Consider the following 18,562-nt stretch of genomic DNA (forward strand, 5'->3'; position numbering starts at 1 on the left):
CCATGACGAGCTGCAGCCACTTCCAACTCTTCCCCTCGCCCCATCCCGCCTCCGGTACACGGAGCTAGCCAAGTTCTCGAATCGGTCTGGGGCTGGAACAGACAGATCTAGATCTACATACATCAGCGGGGAGGAAGACCAAGGCGGCGTCCACCACGCATGCAGTATTGCGACAAGAACAATCTGAAAACTTTTCTCTTCTTATTTTCTGGTGGTCGCACGGCACACGCGAATGGACTTTGTCTTCTCAAGTGGTTGTTTTGTCAGGCACTACAGGTTACACTGTCTTGCTGAGTTGATGAAATGATTATCCAAATACATAGTTTAGTAACACAAACCTGCCCCGATTCCAGCCCAGCAACCTCGCAAACACCTGGTTCGTCTCACAGTCCTTGTCCACAGAGCTGTTGGACTTCGCTTCAGCTCGAGTCTCGCTGAGCATGTACTCAGCTGGCGAATAAATATCCGCCGAAAACATGACATGATAACAAATCACACAACATTCGCGCGTTCCTCTGTCTCCTCGTCCAAAGAGCCGCTGGTCTCGGCTTTGGCTTCGGCTGCAGCTTGTCGTAGATATACCCGTCTAGCACGAAGCGCATTTACGGTTCGCCCCATACCAAACTTATCCACAAACGCCATGTGGACTGATTGCCAGTCCTTATCTTCTACTTCCTCCTTCGTCACTGTCAGCAACCAAGCGTCTTCCGATGGGCCCACCTGCTGCATCGCGCCATGCTTTCCGACGCGTCTGATAGAGGGTACAGCCTATGCTGGATGGCATTTGTAGTCCGCGGATGTCCGAATGCTTCTTCCCACGTCGGGGCGAGCTTCTTGGCGAGCTTCCATCTTTTGCTCAGGTCAGGATAGGAGCGCAGGTAATTGTCTTCTTCCAGTGTCCATCTATGAAGCTCTCCACGGGGACTTTTAGACAGAAGAACAAGTCTAGCTTTGAGACTCGTCAGAGTCCTGGTAGGGCCAAACTCTTTCTTCCAAGCCTGATACCTCCTCTCGTCGTTGTATCCATCCCGGAGGGTCTCGAGAAATTCGGCTTCCTTTAGAAGTCCAACGTTTCTGTGAACCTTGGAAAGACGAGGAGTGATTGTCGCATTCGGGATCAGGCCCGTGACCGAGATTGAGGCTGAGGTATTCAATTCTCTGGATAATGTCCTTATCGGTTCGCTTTGTCTCGGTCGCCGACTTGAAGGCCTCAGTCATCGGCCGCGTCGTATCAAGGCCCTCGCATGCGGTCATCAGCGCTGCGTCCTCCTCGTCAGTCCAAGGAACAGCTGTCTCTGCTGCAATAAGCTTGAGGCGAGCAACCACCACATCCGGAGTTCTCTTGGAACCAGTCTGCTCCACCCACGATTTCACAGCGGTTGGTATGTGCTCCCCCGAACTCACAATAGTCCGGAGGTGAATGAACTCTGAAGGACTCCATTCCGGGTGCCCAGACTCGGAATCGGGCCCCATCAGAATCTTTCTGTCTCGATATCGCATTGGTGGATCGATCGTTGTGGAATTCCTTGTTCACTTCGGCTGCAATCTCACTGGCCGATTTCCCAAGCTGTGCACCCAGTATGATCATCGCTTATTCTGCCTCGGTATATGGCGCGGCCTTTTTAACAAGCCTCAATTCTTCGATCCTTTCTCGAACTTGATTGACCTTGACTTGACTGGTGCTGCTGGGTCCTTGGCTCAGTTCGGCCGATTTGCCCATGCGTTTTCCGCAACTCCAAACCCAGTTTAATGGTTTCGTCTTCCTTGGGGGTCCAGGCCCGCTGCTCGAGTCTACGCATCAGTTGACCAACCCTCTTGTATATCGTGCTTTGGGTTCGGTCAATGTCGGATTCCTGGTGAACTTCGGCCGCAACTTGCTGCTGCGTTTTCCCCGACTTAAAGTAAGATTTGATCGTCTTGTCTTCCTCAGGGGTCCAGTCCCAGCGCTTGCTTACGTGCACCGGTTTACCATCCTCATGGGTTGTCGTATCCGTGGTACGATCGGTGTCAAATTTCTGGTTCACTTCGGTCGTTATCTGTTCCTCCATTGCGCCCAGCTCCGCATCCGACTGCATCATGTCGTCCTCGGCGTCACAGCAATGCCGTTTCTTACGCTTGTGCTTCGGCCTGGGTAGAGGCGAGGTTTCGTCGGCCGGTCGTTTTCTCGCCGACGAGGTAGAAGTCGAATGCTGTTCGAGTTCAGCATCCCCTTCCGCATCCTGGCCAGCAGTTCCGTGTGAGGGCACCGAAGGGCTGCTTTGCTGAACAGGTAGCTCGCTCTTGTCAGCAGAGCCATCAGGTTGGGCAGATTGGGGATTCAGCGTTTCAAGATAGAGCATGTCGATTGCCTCCATCAATGTCAAAAGAAAGGGTAGGTGCAATGATGCCTCCTGCGTGTAGTCTCTGGGGAAAGGGAGCGTAGATAATACGTGGGGGAAAACTTCCTCAGTGTCCTCGTGCGAAAGTTTCGTGTGCATCCAACTACGGCGTTCCTTGACCCGAGAATGTTGAAGTCGCTTATGCCGATCGATTTTGTTGAGGTGTCCCCTGGCTCTCAGTTGAATCTCTTAATGAGTGGGGTTGAAACCTGATAACGAGCAGGCTGGGCCAACATAGGCCATTTCGCCATGAGCAGACTCGGCTTTGCAAGGGGCGTGAAGAGCGTAGACACCAATCAGGTTAGGTATCTGGCCAATCCCGTCCGCTAGCGACTTGCTCTCAAGTCTACCGAGCAGGTCTTTCCAGTCCCTTTGGCCCAAAGCGGCTCGGTTTCGAAAGGACCGCACATGTGAATGGAGCAGAGCCATCGAAATGGCATCTCGTGCAGCACCCGTGTTATTGTTTTGCAGCCATCGAAAAAAAAAGCAGGATCAAATGGCGACGATTTGACTGTTTCCCACGTATAGCTGGCCGCTGCGTTGAGAATACTGTTGAAGATGGCCGTGTACTAATAACCATGGCGCCGAATGTTTTGTTGGACACGCTCAGGGCCTACAGAGATGAAGTTACCTTACTCATTAGTAAGGTCTTGTGTAGGCAGGCCCAGGAGAAGGGGGGGGGGGGGGGTGCAGAGGATACTTACACGACTGTATATCGGCCACTGGGCCCATAAATAGACATAAGTCGTCACAATGATATTCTTGGCATACGCGGGTGTGAAGGTGATGAGAGAGATGAACTTGTCAAGCGCAACGCTGGCCTCTGTTCTGACTTCGTTTGCATAGTCGTCCGCGGCCTCTAACTCTGACTCCTAATCTGAGGCAGGCTCCGCGTCATCACTGTCGTCAATAGTGTGCATAATCCAATCCTTTACACCCCTCATCGGATCCAATGCCTCAGAAAGTTGAGGTCGGCGCCGTTTCTTGGACTCCTGATTCCGAATAGTGTGGCTCCGAGTTACCGGGCTGGGCTGGGCTGGGTGATGTTGAAATGCACCGGCAGCTTACCGAATTCGGCGCTGTAGTATGTCTCCTGCGAGGGCGCCATGCTGGAAGAATTCGTTGATGACTGTCGCGGAGATTTCGATGAAAGAAAAGAAAGGTAGGCCAAGTTTTGATTGAATACCATGAAGTGAGAACTCACCGACTTGACCCAGCTGCTGCCCCCTTTTGCGTCTACGCGTGAATATTACTACTAGTAGTACTACCTACCTAGTAGGTATTGAACGGCAGAGCTAGTCCGTAGTTTAGGCTAGTACACAATGGGCTAGCATATCAGCATACTGTACCTTTGTGTGCATCTGTACCGGTTCATTGCTTGACTTTCCAACCACTTCCGTAACTTTGTCGGAGATAATGAACAGGATCGCTTGCTTGGGATAGAGGTACCAGTTAGGCTGGACGAACGCTTTTGACCCATCCCACTGCTACGTCCTCGTCGAGATGCTCTGGATACCATGACCGGCAGCACCCAAGGTAGCCACAAGTCGGGCTAGTTTGAGTCCTGGGCTGGTATATAAAATACTGGCCTCGAATATGTACCAGAATATGATGAAGTAGAGGCTGATTCAAAATTCAGGCTGGTACATTGATGTGCTAGCTCGAAGTTTGGACTGGTATAACCATATGCTAGCCCGACTTTTGGGCCAGCCCAATTGCAGGCTGATACACTCTTCGCCGGCTGACAGGAGGGATTCACTGCCTGATGTGCAGTGTGCAAAAGTGCTCACACCGCATTCTAGGAGCGAGTGCGCCTCCAAGTTCTGCTTTCTCTATCTCTGAGGGCGCTCTCAGTGTTTCCCGTTTCCCTATTTTCCTACTTTCCTGTTTCCCTGTATTATGCGGTTGCTTGCCCCCAGCTTCTACCTTCTACATTCTGAAAGCGCTCCCCTACAGCTTTTGGTTTCTCTATTACTAAGGGCGCGCTCGCCCCAAGCTTCTGGTTTTCTGGATCGCAGCTTCTGCTTTCTTTATTCCTGAGGTCTCAGGTCGCCTTTCAGAAGCAAAGAGGTGGAGAAGGCTTTCCAGGACTTGCACTACACGGAGACGCTGTTTCTACGAGGGAAGCTTTTTCTTTTCTGTACATTCTCGAAGCGAGGAGCTGCGAAGCAAATAAATATGTAAACCAATCTTTTTCACTTCATAGGATATCCCACGATTGTCAATGCGAGGGCGTGTGTCATTATTAGAACCGAGAAAAAAGTTTACCGTCCCTAACAAGCCCTGTTGACGTGATGTTGGCTCGCCCAACCGATGTCCCTGTCGTTCCTTGTTCTTCCCTCCTCCTCAAGTCTATCTCCGCTTGGCCGCCTCAACCTTTTTAAGCTCTTCCCTATGAATAGAAAAACACGTCAGGATCCGTGTACTCATAAGGAATAAAACAAAAAGCAAGGGAGTAGCAAGAGTGTGTAAACAAGGAAATATGATGATAAGAAAAAAAGAATAAAGGAAAAGATAAAACCCAAGAAAATAGTAAACATTATTAGTCCCATGTATATATGTATGTGTGTCCCCCCGTGACAAACGCGAATGTTGGGGGGGTTATTTAAACCAGTGTGTGAACAATAGGAGAACAAATTCTAAATCGACAGCAGCAGCAATGATATAGCAACGACAAATCAGGTGTTATAAATCAAAGTGTTTCTCATCGAAAGCGACGACGGGGACGGAAATCGAGGGACAGCGCTGTGAGGAGAAGGGTAGAAACTAAGAGAGAGCCAACCACCCACTTGAGCTGATTCGAAAAGTCGTCGCTTGTGTCGTCGTCGTCCCAGCTCTCCTCCCATAGGTGCTTGGTTTCGCCGTTGCGCTGGGCGGCTTCGGTTTGGTCGGCGGGCCAGTCTGTTTGGCGATGAAAGAAGATGGCTTGGGTTAGCATGGCTGTTCTTCGTCTTTGATTCTTTGGTATTTGCTTCTAGGGAGAAGGGCGAGAAAGGGAGATTGGAGTGCTTCGAAAGTGGCCATAGGAGAGAGGAAAGGAGAGGAGGTGGCAATGTACCGTCGACGGGGAAGTCTTCGAACTCGTCGTCTTCGCCTAGGGCCAGGTGCTTCTGCTCGGGCTTCTGCTGTTCATTTGGGGTGGACTGTTCGGGCTCAGCGACCTTGGGCTCTGTGGTTGATGCCATTGTTGGGGAGAGAGTGATGATGCGGCGAGCTTTCAGCCTAGCGCTGGTGGTGGAATTGCGCTTGAGGTGTTATCGAACGGAATTTGAGAATGGCGATGGGCCAGCAGTGTTGTGGAGAGCTGCTGGGATGACGGAGATGAGAAAGAGAGGGAGATGGCTGAGGCCCTGTCGTGGTTATCGTTTGGCTGCTGTTGTTATTTGTTGTTGATGCAAGGATTGGCCAGGGACTAGCTGGCGATGCTGGCTCGAGCTGACTGGTCGTGACGACTAGCTGTGGTTTCCTAGGAGCCCCCCCAGGCAGTACGGCGGCAGCGGTGCGGCCGGTGCCGGAAGAACGCTGGGTCCGGGGAGCTGCAGGTCGCTGCGCTGAGCTGAGCATATGGGCATCATTGTTGCGGCTTTTAGTGCCGGAGGTGCCTGAGCGGCTTACCAGTTTTGCCTGTTTTAGGGGACTGGCTTGACTGGCATCTGCGGGCGGACCTTTTTAGGGGCTTGATCGAGCCCCAGGATACAGCGAGAGGCGCCTATAGCAAAAAAGCGCGCGGACTAAGAGATCGTGTGGCGAATACTATTTTCCCTTGTGCCTTGATCTTCTTCTTCAATTGCCTTACGGATGCAGCGGCAAAAACGGGAATATGTAATATGAATAGTCTGGACGTCTACACAGGAATCGACGGAACGGTATGACGAAAGACTCCCTGCCGTAATTATGTACAAATATGGTTAAAAACAGCAGCGAGTAAAATGAGGGCCGCGCAATGTGTAGATGTCATCTCCTGGGCTTAACGGACTCGTCGCTCCGGAATTCCGCAGAGATCTCGGGGCTGAGCGTATTGATTATTACCGAGCTGATTGAGGGCATAAGAAATGGACTTGACGTTGACTGCGCACTGGTGTTTAGTATAAAGCCAAAATAAGCCCGGCGAGCCTCCGGGGAGAGACGCCCCCACGGCGAAAACTCGACTTTCTACAACCACCTACAACTGCAGCTTCTTTTTCCACTCTCTTCTTTTCTTTCCCTTTCCATATCTAGAACGGGTGGCTTCTTTATACTTATTTTCTTATTTCTTTTTTGCATTGTCTAAGTTTTTTTCTGTCGAGCATTGGCCTACGCTGCTTTTGCGTTCAACGGCTGCCAGCAAATCGAGGAGCCACGAGGGGTGCATGCATGGCATAAGCGTCGTCCATTTCTCTGATTCTTACTACTAGCACTACCGATTCCTTTTTTTTGGCGGCAATTTTTTCATTCATGCGGGATTGTTAGTCGACGCAGCGGTGCCCTATCATCTGTCACTCTCGCCGACTATTTAGCTGAGCCACCCGCCCAATTCGAAGGGTACCCGATATCTCGCAGATCTTTGTAGGCGAAGAGGCGTGTTGCACTGGGAGGATTGATTACGCCTCGATACGCCCGATCTTGGCACTTAGCCTCACTCGCAGTAACTGTCTTATTTAACGGCTTTGTTCCCTGCTATCGCTCTTCTCTTTCTGCAGCATCAATCGCTCCCATCGCCACTGCTGGACAGACCATTTGTCCACCATGAGTCGTTTAGCCGGTTGGTTCCGCTCTAGCGGGAAAACTGAAAATGGTTCCAACTCGAGCCTTACCGCCACGGACAGCATCGCGAAGGAGAAGGAGAACTTGGTGGAGGCAATGGATTGGATCGAGCTCATCATGAACGATGACATTGACGGCGCCTGGGAAAAGCTGCAGACGGGCGACTCTTCCTTCCACGAAATGGGCTCTGCGGTAGCCTTCTTCATGCGATCCGTGCTGGGCTTTGAGAAGCAGATTATGACTGAAGCCACGGCAAGACTGAATGACTGTGAAACCAGAGCGTGGTCAGATCTCAAACGGGCGCAGAAGCACGGTGCGGCTTACAACAGCAGTAAGCTCTACCCGCCGGGGACCGAGTACGAGTTGATCATTGCCGAGACGCAGCTGATGGGCGCCGTTGTGGGCGTGCTGCACGAGAGTCTGGTCGAGGCCATGAAGAGCTTCTACAAGCTGCGAAAGGCGTTCCTGACGCTTGATGCCATTGTGACGTCGGAGGAAACGATCTTTAAGAAACCTACGCCGGGCTCATCTCGCATGTCGCTCATAGGGAGCAGCTCACCTGGCGACGGGTCTGAGACGGAATCTAATGGAAACACGGCCACGCCTAGTAGCGACTCTGAGACCTTTGTAGATGCCAGGGAAACTTTGTCCGGACTGCAGACGCCAAGCGATCAGACCGATGCTTCGTCGACATCGGCGGCCTCAAAGCTGGAGAAGCTGAGCATCAGCAAGTTGGAGGATACGTCGAAACTGAGCCTGCGGTCCAGAGATTCCGATTTGAGCTCAGACGTCGAACTGGACAACCCCGTCGACAAGTTCATTCACTCTGGAGCCAACATGTGTTTTGGAGTCCTATTGCTTATCCTCAGTCTCATCCCTCCTGCCTTTTCACGCATCCTCTCCGTTGTTGGATTCCACGGAGATCGCCGACGAGCTGTCAAGATGCTCTGGAAGTCAGCCGTGCATTCTAACATCAACGGCGCTGTGGCGGGTATGATGCTGTTGGTGTATTACAATGGACTTCTTGGAGCCGCGGACATTCTGCCGGATCGCAAGGATTACGATGAGGATGCCGAGGCTGTCGGACCCCCGATCGAAAAGTGTGAGCAGCTCTTGGCCGATATGCGAAGACGATATCCCGACTCACAGCTGTGGCGAGTGGAGGAGTCGAGAATGCTGGCCAACGAACGAAAGATTACGGAAGCGTTGGAATTGCTCAAGTCGGGCAAGGAGTCGAAAATGAAGCAGGTTGCTGCTCTCAACAACTTTGAGCTATCGCTGGACGCCATGATGTCCTACGAATGGATGCTGATGCGCGATTCATTCCTGAGGTGCTTGGAAGTCAACGACTGGAGTCCATCACTCTACTACTACCTGGCTGGCTGTGCATCTTTGGAGCTTTACCGAGATGCTTTTCACAGCGGCGACAAGGACGAGGCAAGACGGCAAAAGGCCAAGACAGAGGAGTTCTTCCGCAAAGCGCCAACTGTGACTGGCAAGAAGCGACTGATGGCACGCCAACTTCCTCTGGAGACATTCTTACAGCGAAAGGTTCAGAAGTGGGAGGACCGAGCCAAAGCCTTGGGCGTTGACTTGGCGGATGTTGCTGGATCGAGCCCTGCACTAGAGATGTGCTACGTGTGGAATGGACAGAAGCGCATGGGCACAGCACAACTGGAGAAGGGACTTGATTATCTCAAATGGGAGAGATGCACAGCGAGCAGAGAGGTCGTTGCTAAGATTCAAGAAGAGAAGGATGAGATGGCTGTCTGGGCGGTGAGCATGGCATCGCTTCTTAGAGGTTTGGGCAGGCTGGACGAGGCTAGAACACTGCTGCAGGAGAAGGTCATCGCTTACGACCGGTAAGTGTATTTTCTACGCGAGGAACTAGAAAGAAAATTGCTAACAAAAATGAAATGCAGATCCGTCTTCAAAGGCACATCAAAAGACGACTATGTCCTGCCATCGGCGACTTATGAGTTGGGCGCCATTGCGTGGGCTGAGTGCTGCGACCCTCCAGAAGGCGAAGCTAAAGAAATTCTGGAGTTTAGACGCAAGAAAATGCTGGAATGCGAAGAACAGCTCAACAAAGTCAAGGTGTGGGAAGCCTACGCCTTGGATACGAGAATTGGCTTGAGAGCGCAGAGCGGATTGGAAACTCTGGCTTGGTTCAAGAAGAAGAACGGGTGGTGAAATGATATGATTGGGAAGTAAAGCTTTTTTGGACAGGCACTATATATGGGTTGGATTTTACACAGACCGGCATAGAGGGACTAACTAGACGACGCACGCGATACTGCTTCGCCCAGCTCTTATCTGGGATTTGATCTTTGGGGACTATATATAAATGGACGGCTATCATGGCGTTTGTGTCACGGGTAGGGCGTAAAGATTTATACGGAGGGAGATGGGACTTTCAGAGGAACAAGCATAAAGGCTGCATTTACATTTGCATATGCATATTGGACATAGATTGGAAAGCTATATTATCATCATCCATCGTTCCCTTTTTTTTCACCTCATAGTATTAACCGCCTCGTTAAAATTAAAAATAAATACATGAAGAAAATTGACTACACTAATATCGTAATTCATAAGGACTATCATCATGGTATCAATACTACTTTATTCAAAATAACAAACAAACAAACAGTTGACTTTTCCAATAACGCCCTCACTGCGACGCCTTCTTCCTACTGCTCCTCCTTGTCTTAACCCCCTCCCTCACCGCACTCATCCCCTGATCAATCTTCTTAGACGACCGCTCCTTGACGTGATGCTTCTCCGCCTCCCTCTTCACATCCTCCAGCACATCCCTCCCCTTACTCGTCCCGTTGACCCAGTCCAAGATGCCCCACGAGCCGTAATTCGACGTGCCCTTGCTCGCGTAGTGGATCGCCGAGCGCTGCACGATGCCGCCCATGATGATGCCCGGAACGACGGTGTAGCCCGACATGGCGAGAGTTTCTTCAAGGGTGCAGATGGTGAGGACGAAGAAGTAGGTGAGGATGTGTGGGCGTATAACGATGGCGGAGAGATAGAGCGGGAGGAAGCGGTAGAAGAGCAGCGGAAGCGGGTGGTCGGCCATGAGGCGGAGGCTGAAGGGCGCGCCGGCCTTGGCGTGCGCGTAGGCCTGGTGGCGCTTGGACAGCCAGCGGTACGATTTGCCGTGCAGGACGAAGCGGTGGATGTAGTAGAGGAGCGTTTCGCGCGCCGAAAGTAGAATGAGGACGTGTTTGGCGATGCCCCACGGCAGCGGCAGCGTGGTCGTTGTTTTGAACACGGGCTCGTTGAAGATGAGCATGAAGACAAAGCTCAGGACCCCTTCAATGGCGGTTATGATGGAGACATTTAAGAGCACCAGGCCGAGCAGCTTGGCGAGCGCGGCGGCATCGCGGGGAGGCAGGGCGGAGCGCCCGCCGTGCTTGATGCCCTCTGCGAGGCTGGGCAGCGAGACGTCGAAGAAGAGCGTGGCGAGCGAGGGGATCAGGAAGAAGACTATTCGGATGGCGAGGATGCCGAAGATGTGGACGACGATGGGCGGCTGCGAGAGCACGAGGGTGGACCAGGTCATGTAGAAGAAGAGGAGGTTGAGGGAGGTGGACCACGAGGAGAGGGCCGGGCCGAGCAGGTACCCGAATATGGGGAGCGAGAAGAGGACGTCCATGGTTTGAAGATCCTTGTTGGTGATTACCAATTGAGTGAATATGGTGATGGTAATCAATATAGCTCTTGGTGTTTGTGTTGGCGGTGAGAAGTTGTAAGCTCCATGTAGGTATGGGTTGGTGGCAAAAAAAACGTGGGTTGATGTATGCAGGTACCGCAGAGCTTAAAAAGAAGACTCAATAGAGAAATCACGGTTACGAAGTAAGTTTCGCTTTAGCTCTCTCTGGATCGAAATCTTGATTTTTGTGTGTGTGCCGAATGCTACTCTCACAGAAGCTGTGGTTCATGGTGGGGTGCTGCTGATATGACGTACATGAGCGCGATGGACGAAAGAGGCTAGCCAATGACGACGATGGCGAGGCCAGGCTGTGAAGGTTTCTTAGTGGAGGCTGCGATGACATGCGAGAGAAGAACGTATTTGCTCTATTGGAGAAGAATTGGTAACTGCTAAATTTCCTCTAAGCTAATTGATATATTCTATGTACAGTTGTGAAAAGAAAGAAATGTCTTCCATCTATATGTTCGTTAAATCGTTAAGAATCATGGCCAAAGCTATGCTAGCAAGATCATTTCCAAAATTGGACGAAGCGACAAAAAGCATCTGGTCTAGGTAAAATATGGTATATTGCTTGAGTGGCTGACTGGGACTAAGCCGACTCAGCGTAGGGGTAAATAAAATGAAACAAATAAATAAACAGTGCTGTCTGTGAATCTGAAATTATGAAAGTAGGGGTCATGTTGGAGGTGGAGTGCCTGCCTGCTCTTGCGATTGACAAACGGGAGGTGAGACAGCAGCTTCCATAGCAAGAGGAGGCTCTTCATGGCCTCCACCGCCATCACCATTGTCGCTTGGGCTGGGGGGTAGGCTTCGACCTCCACTCATTGCTATTATCGGTGTAGTTGTTTCGGGGCAGTGAATATTCAAGGTGTTGTAATGGCTCACTGTAGGAACTTCAAGAGTGTCACTTCTCATCCTCTGCCTTCCTCTGGTTTGAGCAGGTGATAGAGGTGGACTATTGTTCGGAGGCCCATGTGAATATCCTCCTGGCAAAGTGCTTGCCCGATACTGTCGTGAAGGGGAGGGAGAAGGTCGAACGATGGAATGAGAACGGGAGAGCGATAAGTCTGGCCGAGGTGATATGCCTCGATAGCTGCCCGCTCGGGAACGAGAGCGTGGTAAGGGAGTAGTATTACCATCTGCGTCTCGAGGGACGTTGTACGCATGCCGAATTCTTAGCAGTTCTTTGTTTCTCCATTCCTCTCCAGGAAGCTCTGGAAAATCGAGGGCCTTGCCTGATTTATCCTGATCATCGACCCAGGTATGCGCCTTGTTACCGAGTGCGTTGCCCACAGAAATAAGCATCTTTGCAACCTTTAGTCTATTGCCCGAGTCTGCGGCGGAAGTTTGCACTGTGCTACCTGAAATATGCCGGCCAATGGTGGATGCGTCATTTGAAATGCCAGTTTGCATGGTCGACATACGGTCAAGAGCACGGGGTGATGCAGTAGAGAATCCTGTATCGGTATGCCTCATTGCTGGGAAATGGACCGACTCTGGTGTTTCTGGGGAATCCACTTCTCCAGAACTCCGAGGTTGGCCATCTCGGTCAGTTGAAGAAGAAGAATCCGTACCGGGAGATTCGCGTCGACTTTGATATTCAAGGTGCTGATGGGAACTTTTGCACTCTTGAACGACATGAGGATCGTTCCCTTCTTTGGCGGCTTCTACATCGGCTGCGAGAACAAGGTAAAGAGAGCCTATGGCAGCTAATCCTGTTCCAACAATGGGCGCCCACTGGCCTTTTGCATTGCAAAGGTACATTATATATGTTAGCTAAATGAAAAACAAGGAGAGAAAATACCATGCAAGTCAACTTTGTGCACTCACCAATGCTTGCTAGAGGCTCGACCTGGTAAGAGACTGGGCCGCTGAAAAAATTAATCTCTCCAACTATAATGATAGCAAGCCCGGCGCCCCCAAACACGGGAACGGCCACGACGGAGAGGAAGAGACGAATTTTTCCGTTTACACTCGTCATAGTCTTTTTTGTTGCGCCGTTGGTACCTGAGATTGGTTCATCAACCGGGGTATCGTCGGCCCCGAAACCAAGGCGAAGGCGAGACTTCCACTTGCTTTCGAATACTTTGTCTGTCATAGACGCCATCCAGACAATTGTATGGACGCAGCAACCCGCCGCTAGCAGTGTGGCAGTGCCAAATGTGAGTATTCTAGGAGCGGGAATCACGTAAATGTTGTTTGCTGACCCTTGTCTCATGGGAGAAGACGGCCCATCCCCCACGGAGCAACGCAGTCCGCATTTTGTGTCATCGCCATAAGGGAATTTTGAGGGATTGTTAGAGATTGGATTTCCTTGGCCATCCTGATGACAAGGATATGATTGGATTCGGTAGAATTCGATGGATAGGCTAAGGAGTCCTGCATGCAGCAAGGCGTAAGTCAGCCGCTGGATCCATCAAATTGATATTTAGTGGTAGATGAATGCTTGGAGGGCAGGCATCTGAATCACTGACTCAAAATGGGCAACAATGCTCACCAGAAAGAATCAACCCTGCCCATAAAAAGATTGTGTTGCGGCCACGGGTATTGAAGTAAGTCTCAGACAGCCTGACTGTCATTGGAGCGACCAGAATGGCAATCGAGCACAGCTGAAAGGCGCCGTATACGTCCATATCTACGGCTTCTAAGCATGGCAAATAAGCAAACAAAAACTGAATCAGCTTGACGGTTCCAACTGCATAACTGATCGGGCCTTTCTCTCACCGTCTCGATGCAGAGCTGCAAGGACGATACCATGCACCGCGGCTACAGCCGGGAAGAGCAGCGCTGCAGCCAAACAAGCATTTTTGATCCACTCAGCTTTTCGAGCAAACACGCACGCTGCTATGAGCACGTAGTATCTGTAAAGGGATTCAACCGAGTTAGAAACATGGTAATGTTGGGGGTGATGCTAAACCAAGTGGTAGCTCAAGTGGCATGGCTTACAAGACTCTCGATCCCGGGCCATATTGGCCAGAAACGGGCCATGCGCAAATGACTTTCAAACCATCGTCGGCAGGAATCGTGGCGTTGCCTGCGGATGCGAGAGAAGCCGATAAAATGCTGCGATGAGAGACATCTACATCACCCAGCAGCTCAGCCCATGAAAGCGCCGGCATCAGCCCTCTGCGTCTGCCGAAGGACTCGGCCAATTGCTTTGCAGCAAGCGAGTATTGGTCGCTATGCAGCGGCTGAGCAAACAGCTGGTTTCTCTGGAATGCAAGCTAAAATCAAAACTCCCCCAACAACTGACGCAAATCCAAAGGAGCCTCATGTAAGGGGGAGGATGGTGTTGATGGTAAGCGGGCGTCTTATAAAGCGACGACAAGACATGAGAGAAACTGTCTTAGTTGCTGTGAGGCTCTTCCATGGTTCTCTCACTCCCTCCCTCCTCCTTGAGCCGACTGAGGCACTAAATCCGCTCCTCGTAATCTGTGTAACACACGACGAAAACACATGTCTGCGAAGGGCAAGGCGTGGGTGGTTCCGAAGGATTGTCTCCCTCGTCACACGCAGTTGCTCGCAAAGTGATATCGTCCAGGTATCATCTTGCAGCTAGAAGGATCCAAAGTGGTCTAGCTGCTGCCAGAGCGTCGCAGGCAACAGAATTATCTCACTCGCCCTGCTGCAGCAGGCTCTCAATGAGGCATAGTAGAGCATAGCCATGATTGCTGAGCTGGGGTTGCACGGCCTAGGTCGAGGCGGGCAGTCGCTGATAGGGCCAATAGAGGGCGGATCGCCAGTAGCTGGTGTGAGCCCCCACAGCCGGATACATGTATTCGATCGTCGGCCCCAGCCGTCGTCACCGGGGTTGCCACCGGAACCAGTTCAAAGCTTGTTCTTGCCCAGCCCAGGTCCATCCTCGTCTTCTAGAAGTTTGGTCAGAGAGTTTAGGTCGTGGCTGTGAGGCTCCAGTGACGGTGATGCACTGCACAGGGAGCGAGGCGAGCCCAGGATGCAGAGCCGAGAGCCGGGCTGCAGTAAGGCAACCCTTATATATGAAGTTCGGTGACCCGATGGAGAGGCAACCATTTCATTCCGAGGTGCTTACAGAAAGCTGGGTGGCTGCAGCTGCGGGCATTTGAACAGGAGTTGATCAGCAAACTTGCCAAGTCCGCCCGTCGTCGATGCTCATCGCTCATTGCTCATCGCTCATTGCACAGTACCAAGAGTCCAGCGGGTTTCTTTGTTCAATTGTAGCCGCCAAGTTTGCGCTACTGCCAATCCGAGGGACACGTGAAGCTGTTTGCCGCATTGCCCAGAAGCGCCAAGTATCTGCGCTCTGGCCAAGAGAAGAACGATTTAGGGACAGGAAGAAGTCTGACGGTTGGATTTTTCTTTCCTGTTCTCGCTCATATTGCTGATGAAAAAGGCAGACCAGAAAGCTGGTCTCGAAATCTTCCCAACCCTTCAGCGCTGCTTGTTTAATACAGCAGCAGCCTGGCCAGCGTCTGCTGATCAGTTGTAGCGGCTGAGTGGCCTGAAGAGGCCTGTAGCCAGGCGGTGAGCCTAGTTGGTGGAGCGGGAGCGACCTACTCATTTTCTTCAGCCTCTTCTCCAGCTCTCACCAGTTAAATTTGAGCCAGAGATCCATTACCTCATCACGGTCCTGCTCGACGAAGCCGCCATCGTCGACATGGCTCAGAGCGACAGCGATTCTCTGTCGACGAGCCAGATCAAGGACTGGCGGTCCATTATCACATTGATTGTATTTATCCTCACAAGTGAGTTTTGGCGCTGCAGCACCATGAGAAGAAAAAGGATTTACTGACTTTCATTCTTGGTTGAAATAGATATCAATGTGCTGTGCCCATTTCACATTCCCATCTACATACCCCGGAAGATATCGAATCTCCTTGAAGACGGCCTCGGAGCTCTAAGAGTCATTCCTAAACGAAAGTATCGCCCTCCTCCGCTTGCTGAAGACGACGACAATGGCAAAATCAAGCCATGGGTGCGATTCAACTTCCCTATGAACTTTGTCACCGCACCTCTCATCGCAGATTTGTTTCTACTGGCAATTCTGGCTATTGGCCGACAAGAAGTCCACGATGGCATCATCGGCGCCGATAACATCTCACCAATCGATATTATGGCCTTCTTCCTCACCCTGGCCTACATCGCCATTTCGATCGACGCATCTGGCCTCATCCGATACCTGGCGTTCAAGGTGCTTCAAAAGGGCGGCAAGGTTGGACATCGACTCTTCTTCTACCTCTATGCGTTCTTCTTTGCTTTGGGCAGCTTCATTGGCAATGACCCAATCATTCTGTCAGGAACCGCCTTCTTGGCCTACATGACGCGAGTCTCGAGCAACATCATCCATCCAAGGGCATGGATTCATACTCAGTTTGCTATTTCGAATATCGCATCTGCCATTTTAGTTTCTTCTAACCCGACGAATCTTGTCCTCGCAGGAGCTTTCAACATCAAATTCATCCACTATACCGCCAACATGATTGTTCCTGTCGTCGCTACTGCCATTGTTTTATTCCCCTTTCTGCTATACATTGTCTTTGCAAATGAAGACCTCATCCCGTATTCCATAAAGATGCATGAGCTTCCAGATGAAGTCAAAGCGAAGAAACCCGTGAACCCCAACATCCCCCACGCAAGAGGCCATATTGACGAAGAGGAGGCCGATCTTGCAAACAACGAAGAAGGGAAATTGCTGTCGCTTGAAGAAATCATGAATCCATTTCTTGATAAAGGCGGAGCCGCATTTGGCGCTGTCATTATGGCTGCTACTTTGATCACTGTCTTAGCAATCAACGCTGCGAGTGCCAAAAGCGGCGCCCATCCTGTGTTTTGGGTTACTCTTCCGGCAGCCTTTGTCATGTTCTGCTGGGATATTGGTTTTGGATGGTACCACCGAAAGGAAACTCGAGAAATTGCGAGAAAGGGTAGGGAAGAAATCATAGCAGCACGAGCCGAGAGAACTTTTCACCAAGCCGAAGAAGCGAGACAGACTTCCGCTGCCAATCTGGAATTCCGAGGCGAGACCAGCTCTTCATCTCCAAACTTGGAGTCAAAAGAAGCACGGCTCCAAGACTCAGACGGTGTTTATGAATCGAACAATACCAGTCCGCCAGCTGCACACGTAAAAGACGGGGAAATGATACTAAATCCTGCTGTTCATGCCGAGGGACACGCTCCGACTCCCGCAATTCTCCTAGTCGAAAACACCGATGATCGTGTCCTTGCAGCGATGTCATCGGCCGGTATGGAACGCTCGATATCCCCACATAATGGCTATACAGAGAAGCCGGAGAAAGGAAATACAACAAGTGAGATCAATTCGCTTGAAGAAAAGAGCATTTTGAACCAGAATAGCTCTGATTCACCCCCACAAGGTCTTTTTGTGCCCCAGCCGGACGAAGATTTGGAAAGAAGACGTCGAAACTCAATGGCATCCATCTATTCGCCCGGCGGGCCAGCCACCCTGAAGTCTCTTGGCCAGGACACGCTCATATGGTGCCAAGAGACGTTTCCCACGGCTGCTGCCGTTGTTCTTCACCTACCGTTCGCCTTGGTGCCGTTCGCCTTTTGCATGTTTATTCTTGTACAAGGGCTGGTAACAAAAGGTTGGGTACCAGTCTTTGCTTATGGGTGGGAGCACTGGGTAAATAAAACTGGGACAGTGGGTGCTATTGGGGGGATGGCCTTCCTCTCTGTTATTCTATGCAACGTACGTATAACCCTAAAGTCGATTATGGTCGCAAGCTAACTGGATTATAGTTTGCAGGGACAAACATTGGGACCACGATACTGTTGTGCCGGATCATCCAGAAGTGGCAAGAGATCCATGTAGTGAGTGGTGTCCCCATTAGCGACAGAACGTTCTGGGCAACTGTGTACAGCATGGCACTCGGCGTCAACTACGGTGCGTTCAGTGCTGCGTTCAGCGCCTCGCTGGCCGGCCTGCTTTGGCGCGACATCCTCGCCAGGAAGCATATCCGCGTCAGAAGTCTCGACTTTGCGCGCGTGAATCTTCCCATAATCTCCATCGCTATGATTGTCGGATGTGTGGTTCTCGTGGGCGAAGTATATATCGTCAGGAAAGAAACGCCCTACAAAATGTAGGTGTAGTTATGAGATAGATTTTCTTTTTGGTTACGATTTACGACATGATACCTTGCTTGCCTTGCGGCACGTACACGAAGAGATGTTCGATGACGTTTGTGCGTATAGACTTATTTATTCTATTTTCATCTTTGCGTTTTTGTTGCGAGCGTTAGTAGGCATAATCCAAAGAACATGCGAAACAGAAAAGTTCAGGGAGTTGATGATCAACATAGTGAATATCTGAGTATGCATCTGGTGTTGCATAGCCAATCAAGAATAAGACAATTCACACAACCAATCATAAATGAGGCGACTATGTTTGCAAGTCAGAGGTAGACGGTTCATGAGGGTTGGCAGGTTAAGTCTTTGAAGCGGCTTCGCGCCTAGCGTGACAGATAGAGCTGGTAGCTCAAGGCTTAATTGCACAGAGAAGTCACCAACAGAATCTGATTTAGAAGTTAGTTGCTTACGTATGGCTAGACATGATATGGCTAGGCTTGTGGCAGATAGAATTCTGGCATCTGGCGATATGAACGTGACGTAAGGCGGTGATGGCCGACAGACCGACTTCGATCTCGCCTACACTGCTGTAGCCAACATTTGCAAATGCAGCTGTCTTTATCGACCATGTATCCCATGCAAACGAAATGTC

General features: G+C 50.9%; 7 protein-coding genes across 7 annotated transcripts; 2 read left to right on the forward strand and 5 right to left on the reverse strand.

Annotated features, from left to right (window-relative positions):
* Window positions 1-492: 492 nt before the first annotated feature.
* TGAM01_v207634 (hypothetical protein) lies at window positions 493-1,500 on the reverse strand (the record flags this gene model as incomplete). The annotated part of the gene is made up of 2 exons (XM_018805125.1): window positions 493-751; window positions 959-1,500. 2 exons carry the CDS (start codon window positions 1,498-1,500, stop codon window positions 493-495), a joined length of 801 nt encoding a protein of 266 aa, XP_018661575.1.
* Window positions 1,501-1,622: 122 nt separating this feature from the next.
* On the reverse strand, window positions 1,623-2,339 carry TGAM01_v207635 (hypothetical protein; the record flags this gene model as incomplete). Its single annotated transcript, XM_018805126.1, has 1 exon — window positions 1,623-2,339. One exon carries the CDS (start codon window positions 2,337-2,339, stop codon window positions 1,623-1,625), a length of 717 nt encoding a protein of 238 aa, XP_018661576.1.
* A 2,743-nt stretch (window positions 2,340-5,082) lies between these two features.
* TGAM01_v207636 (26 proteasome complex subunit DSS1) lies at window positions 5,083-5,563 on the reverse strand (the record flags this gene model as incomplete). The annotated part of the gene is made up of 2 exons (XM_018805127.1): window positions 5,083-5,279; window positions 5,437-5,563. The coding sequence occupies 2 exons, from the start codon at window positions 5,561-5,563 to the stop codon at window positions 5,083-5,085; spliced, it is 324 nt and encodes a 107-aa protein (XP_018661577.1).
* Window positions 5,564-7,103: 1,540 nt separating this feature from the next.
* On the forward strand, window positions 7,104-9,314 carry TGAM01_v207637 (hypothetical protein; the record flags this gene model as incomplete). Its single annotated transcript, XM_018805128.1, has 2 exons — window positions 7,104-8,983; window positions 9,044-9,314. The coding sequence occupies 2 exons, from the start codon at window positions 7,104-7,106 to the stop codon at window positions 9,312-9,314; spliced, it is 2,151 nt and encodes a 716-aa protein (XP_018661578.1).
* Window positions 9,315-9,795: 481 nt separating this feature from the next.
* TGAM01_v207638 (hypothetical protein) lies at window positions 9,796-10,788 on the reverse strand (the record flags this gene model as incomplete). The annotated part of the gene is made up of 1 exon (XM_018805129.1): window positions 9,796-10,788. The coding sequence occupies one exon, from the start codon at window positions 10,786-10,788 to the stop codon at window positions 9,796-9,798; it is 993 nt and encodes a 330-aa protein (XP_018661579.1).
* A 732-nt stretch (window positions 10,789-11,520) lies between these two features.
* Window positions 11,521-13,964, reverse strand: TGAM01_v207639 (hypothetical protein; the record flags this gene model as incomplete). The annotated part of the gene is made up of 5 exons (XM_024550134.1): window positions 11,521-12,587; window positions 12,676-13,224; window positions 13,343-13,489; window positions 13,570-13,706; window positions 13,792-13,964. 5 exons carry the CDS (start codon window positions 13,962-13,964, stop codon window positions 11,521-11,523), a joined length of 2,073 nt encoding a protein of 690 aa, XP_024405099.1.
* Window positions 13,965-15,481: 1,517 nt separating this feature from the next.
* Window positions 15,482-17,928, forward strand: TGAM01_v207640 (arsenite efflux transporter; the record flags this gene model as incomplete). The annotated part of the gene is made up of 3 exons (XM_018805131.1): window positions 15,482-15,569; window positions 15,639-17,533; window positions 17,584-17,928. 3 exons carry the CDS (start codon window positions 15,482-15,484, stop codon window positions 17,926-17,928), a joined length of 2,328 nt encoding a protein of 775 aa, XP_018661581.1.
* Window positions 17,929-18,562: the final 634 nt, after the last annotated feature.

This window comes from Trichoderma gamsii (assembly GCF_001481775.2).
Source record: "Trichoderma gamsii strain T6085 chromosome Unknown Scaffold_29.2, whole genome shotgun sequence".
Taxonomy (NCBI): Eukaryota; Fungi; Ascomycota; class Sordariomycetes; order Hypocreales; family Hypocreaceae; genus Trichoderma; species Trichoderma gamsii.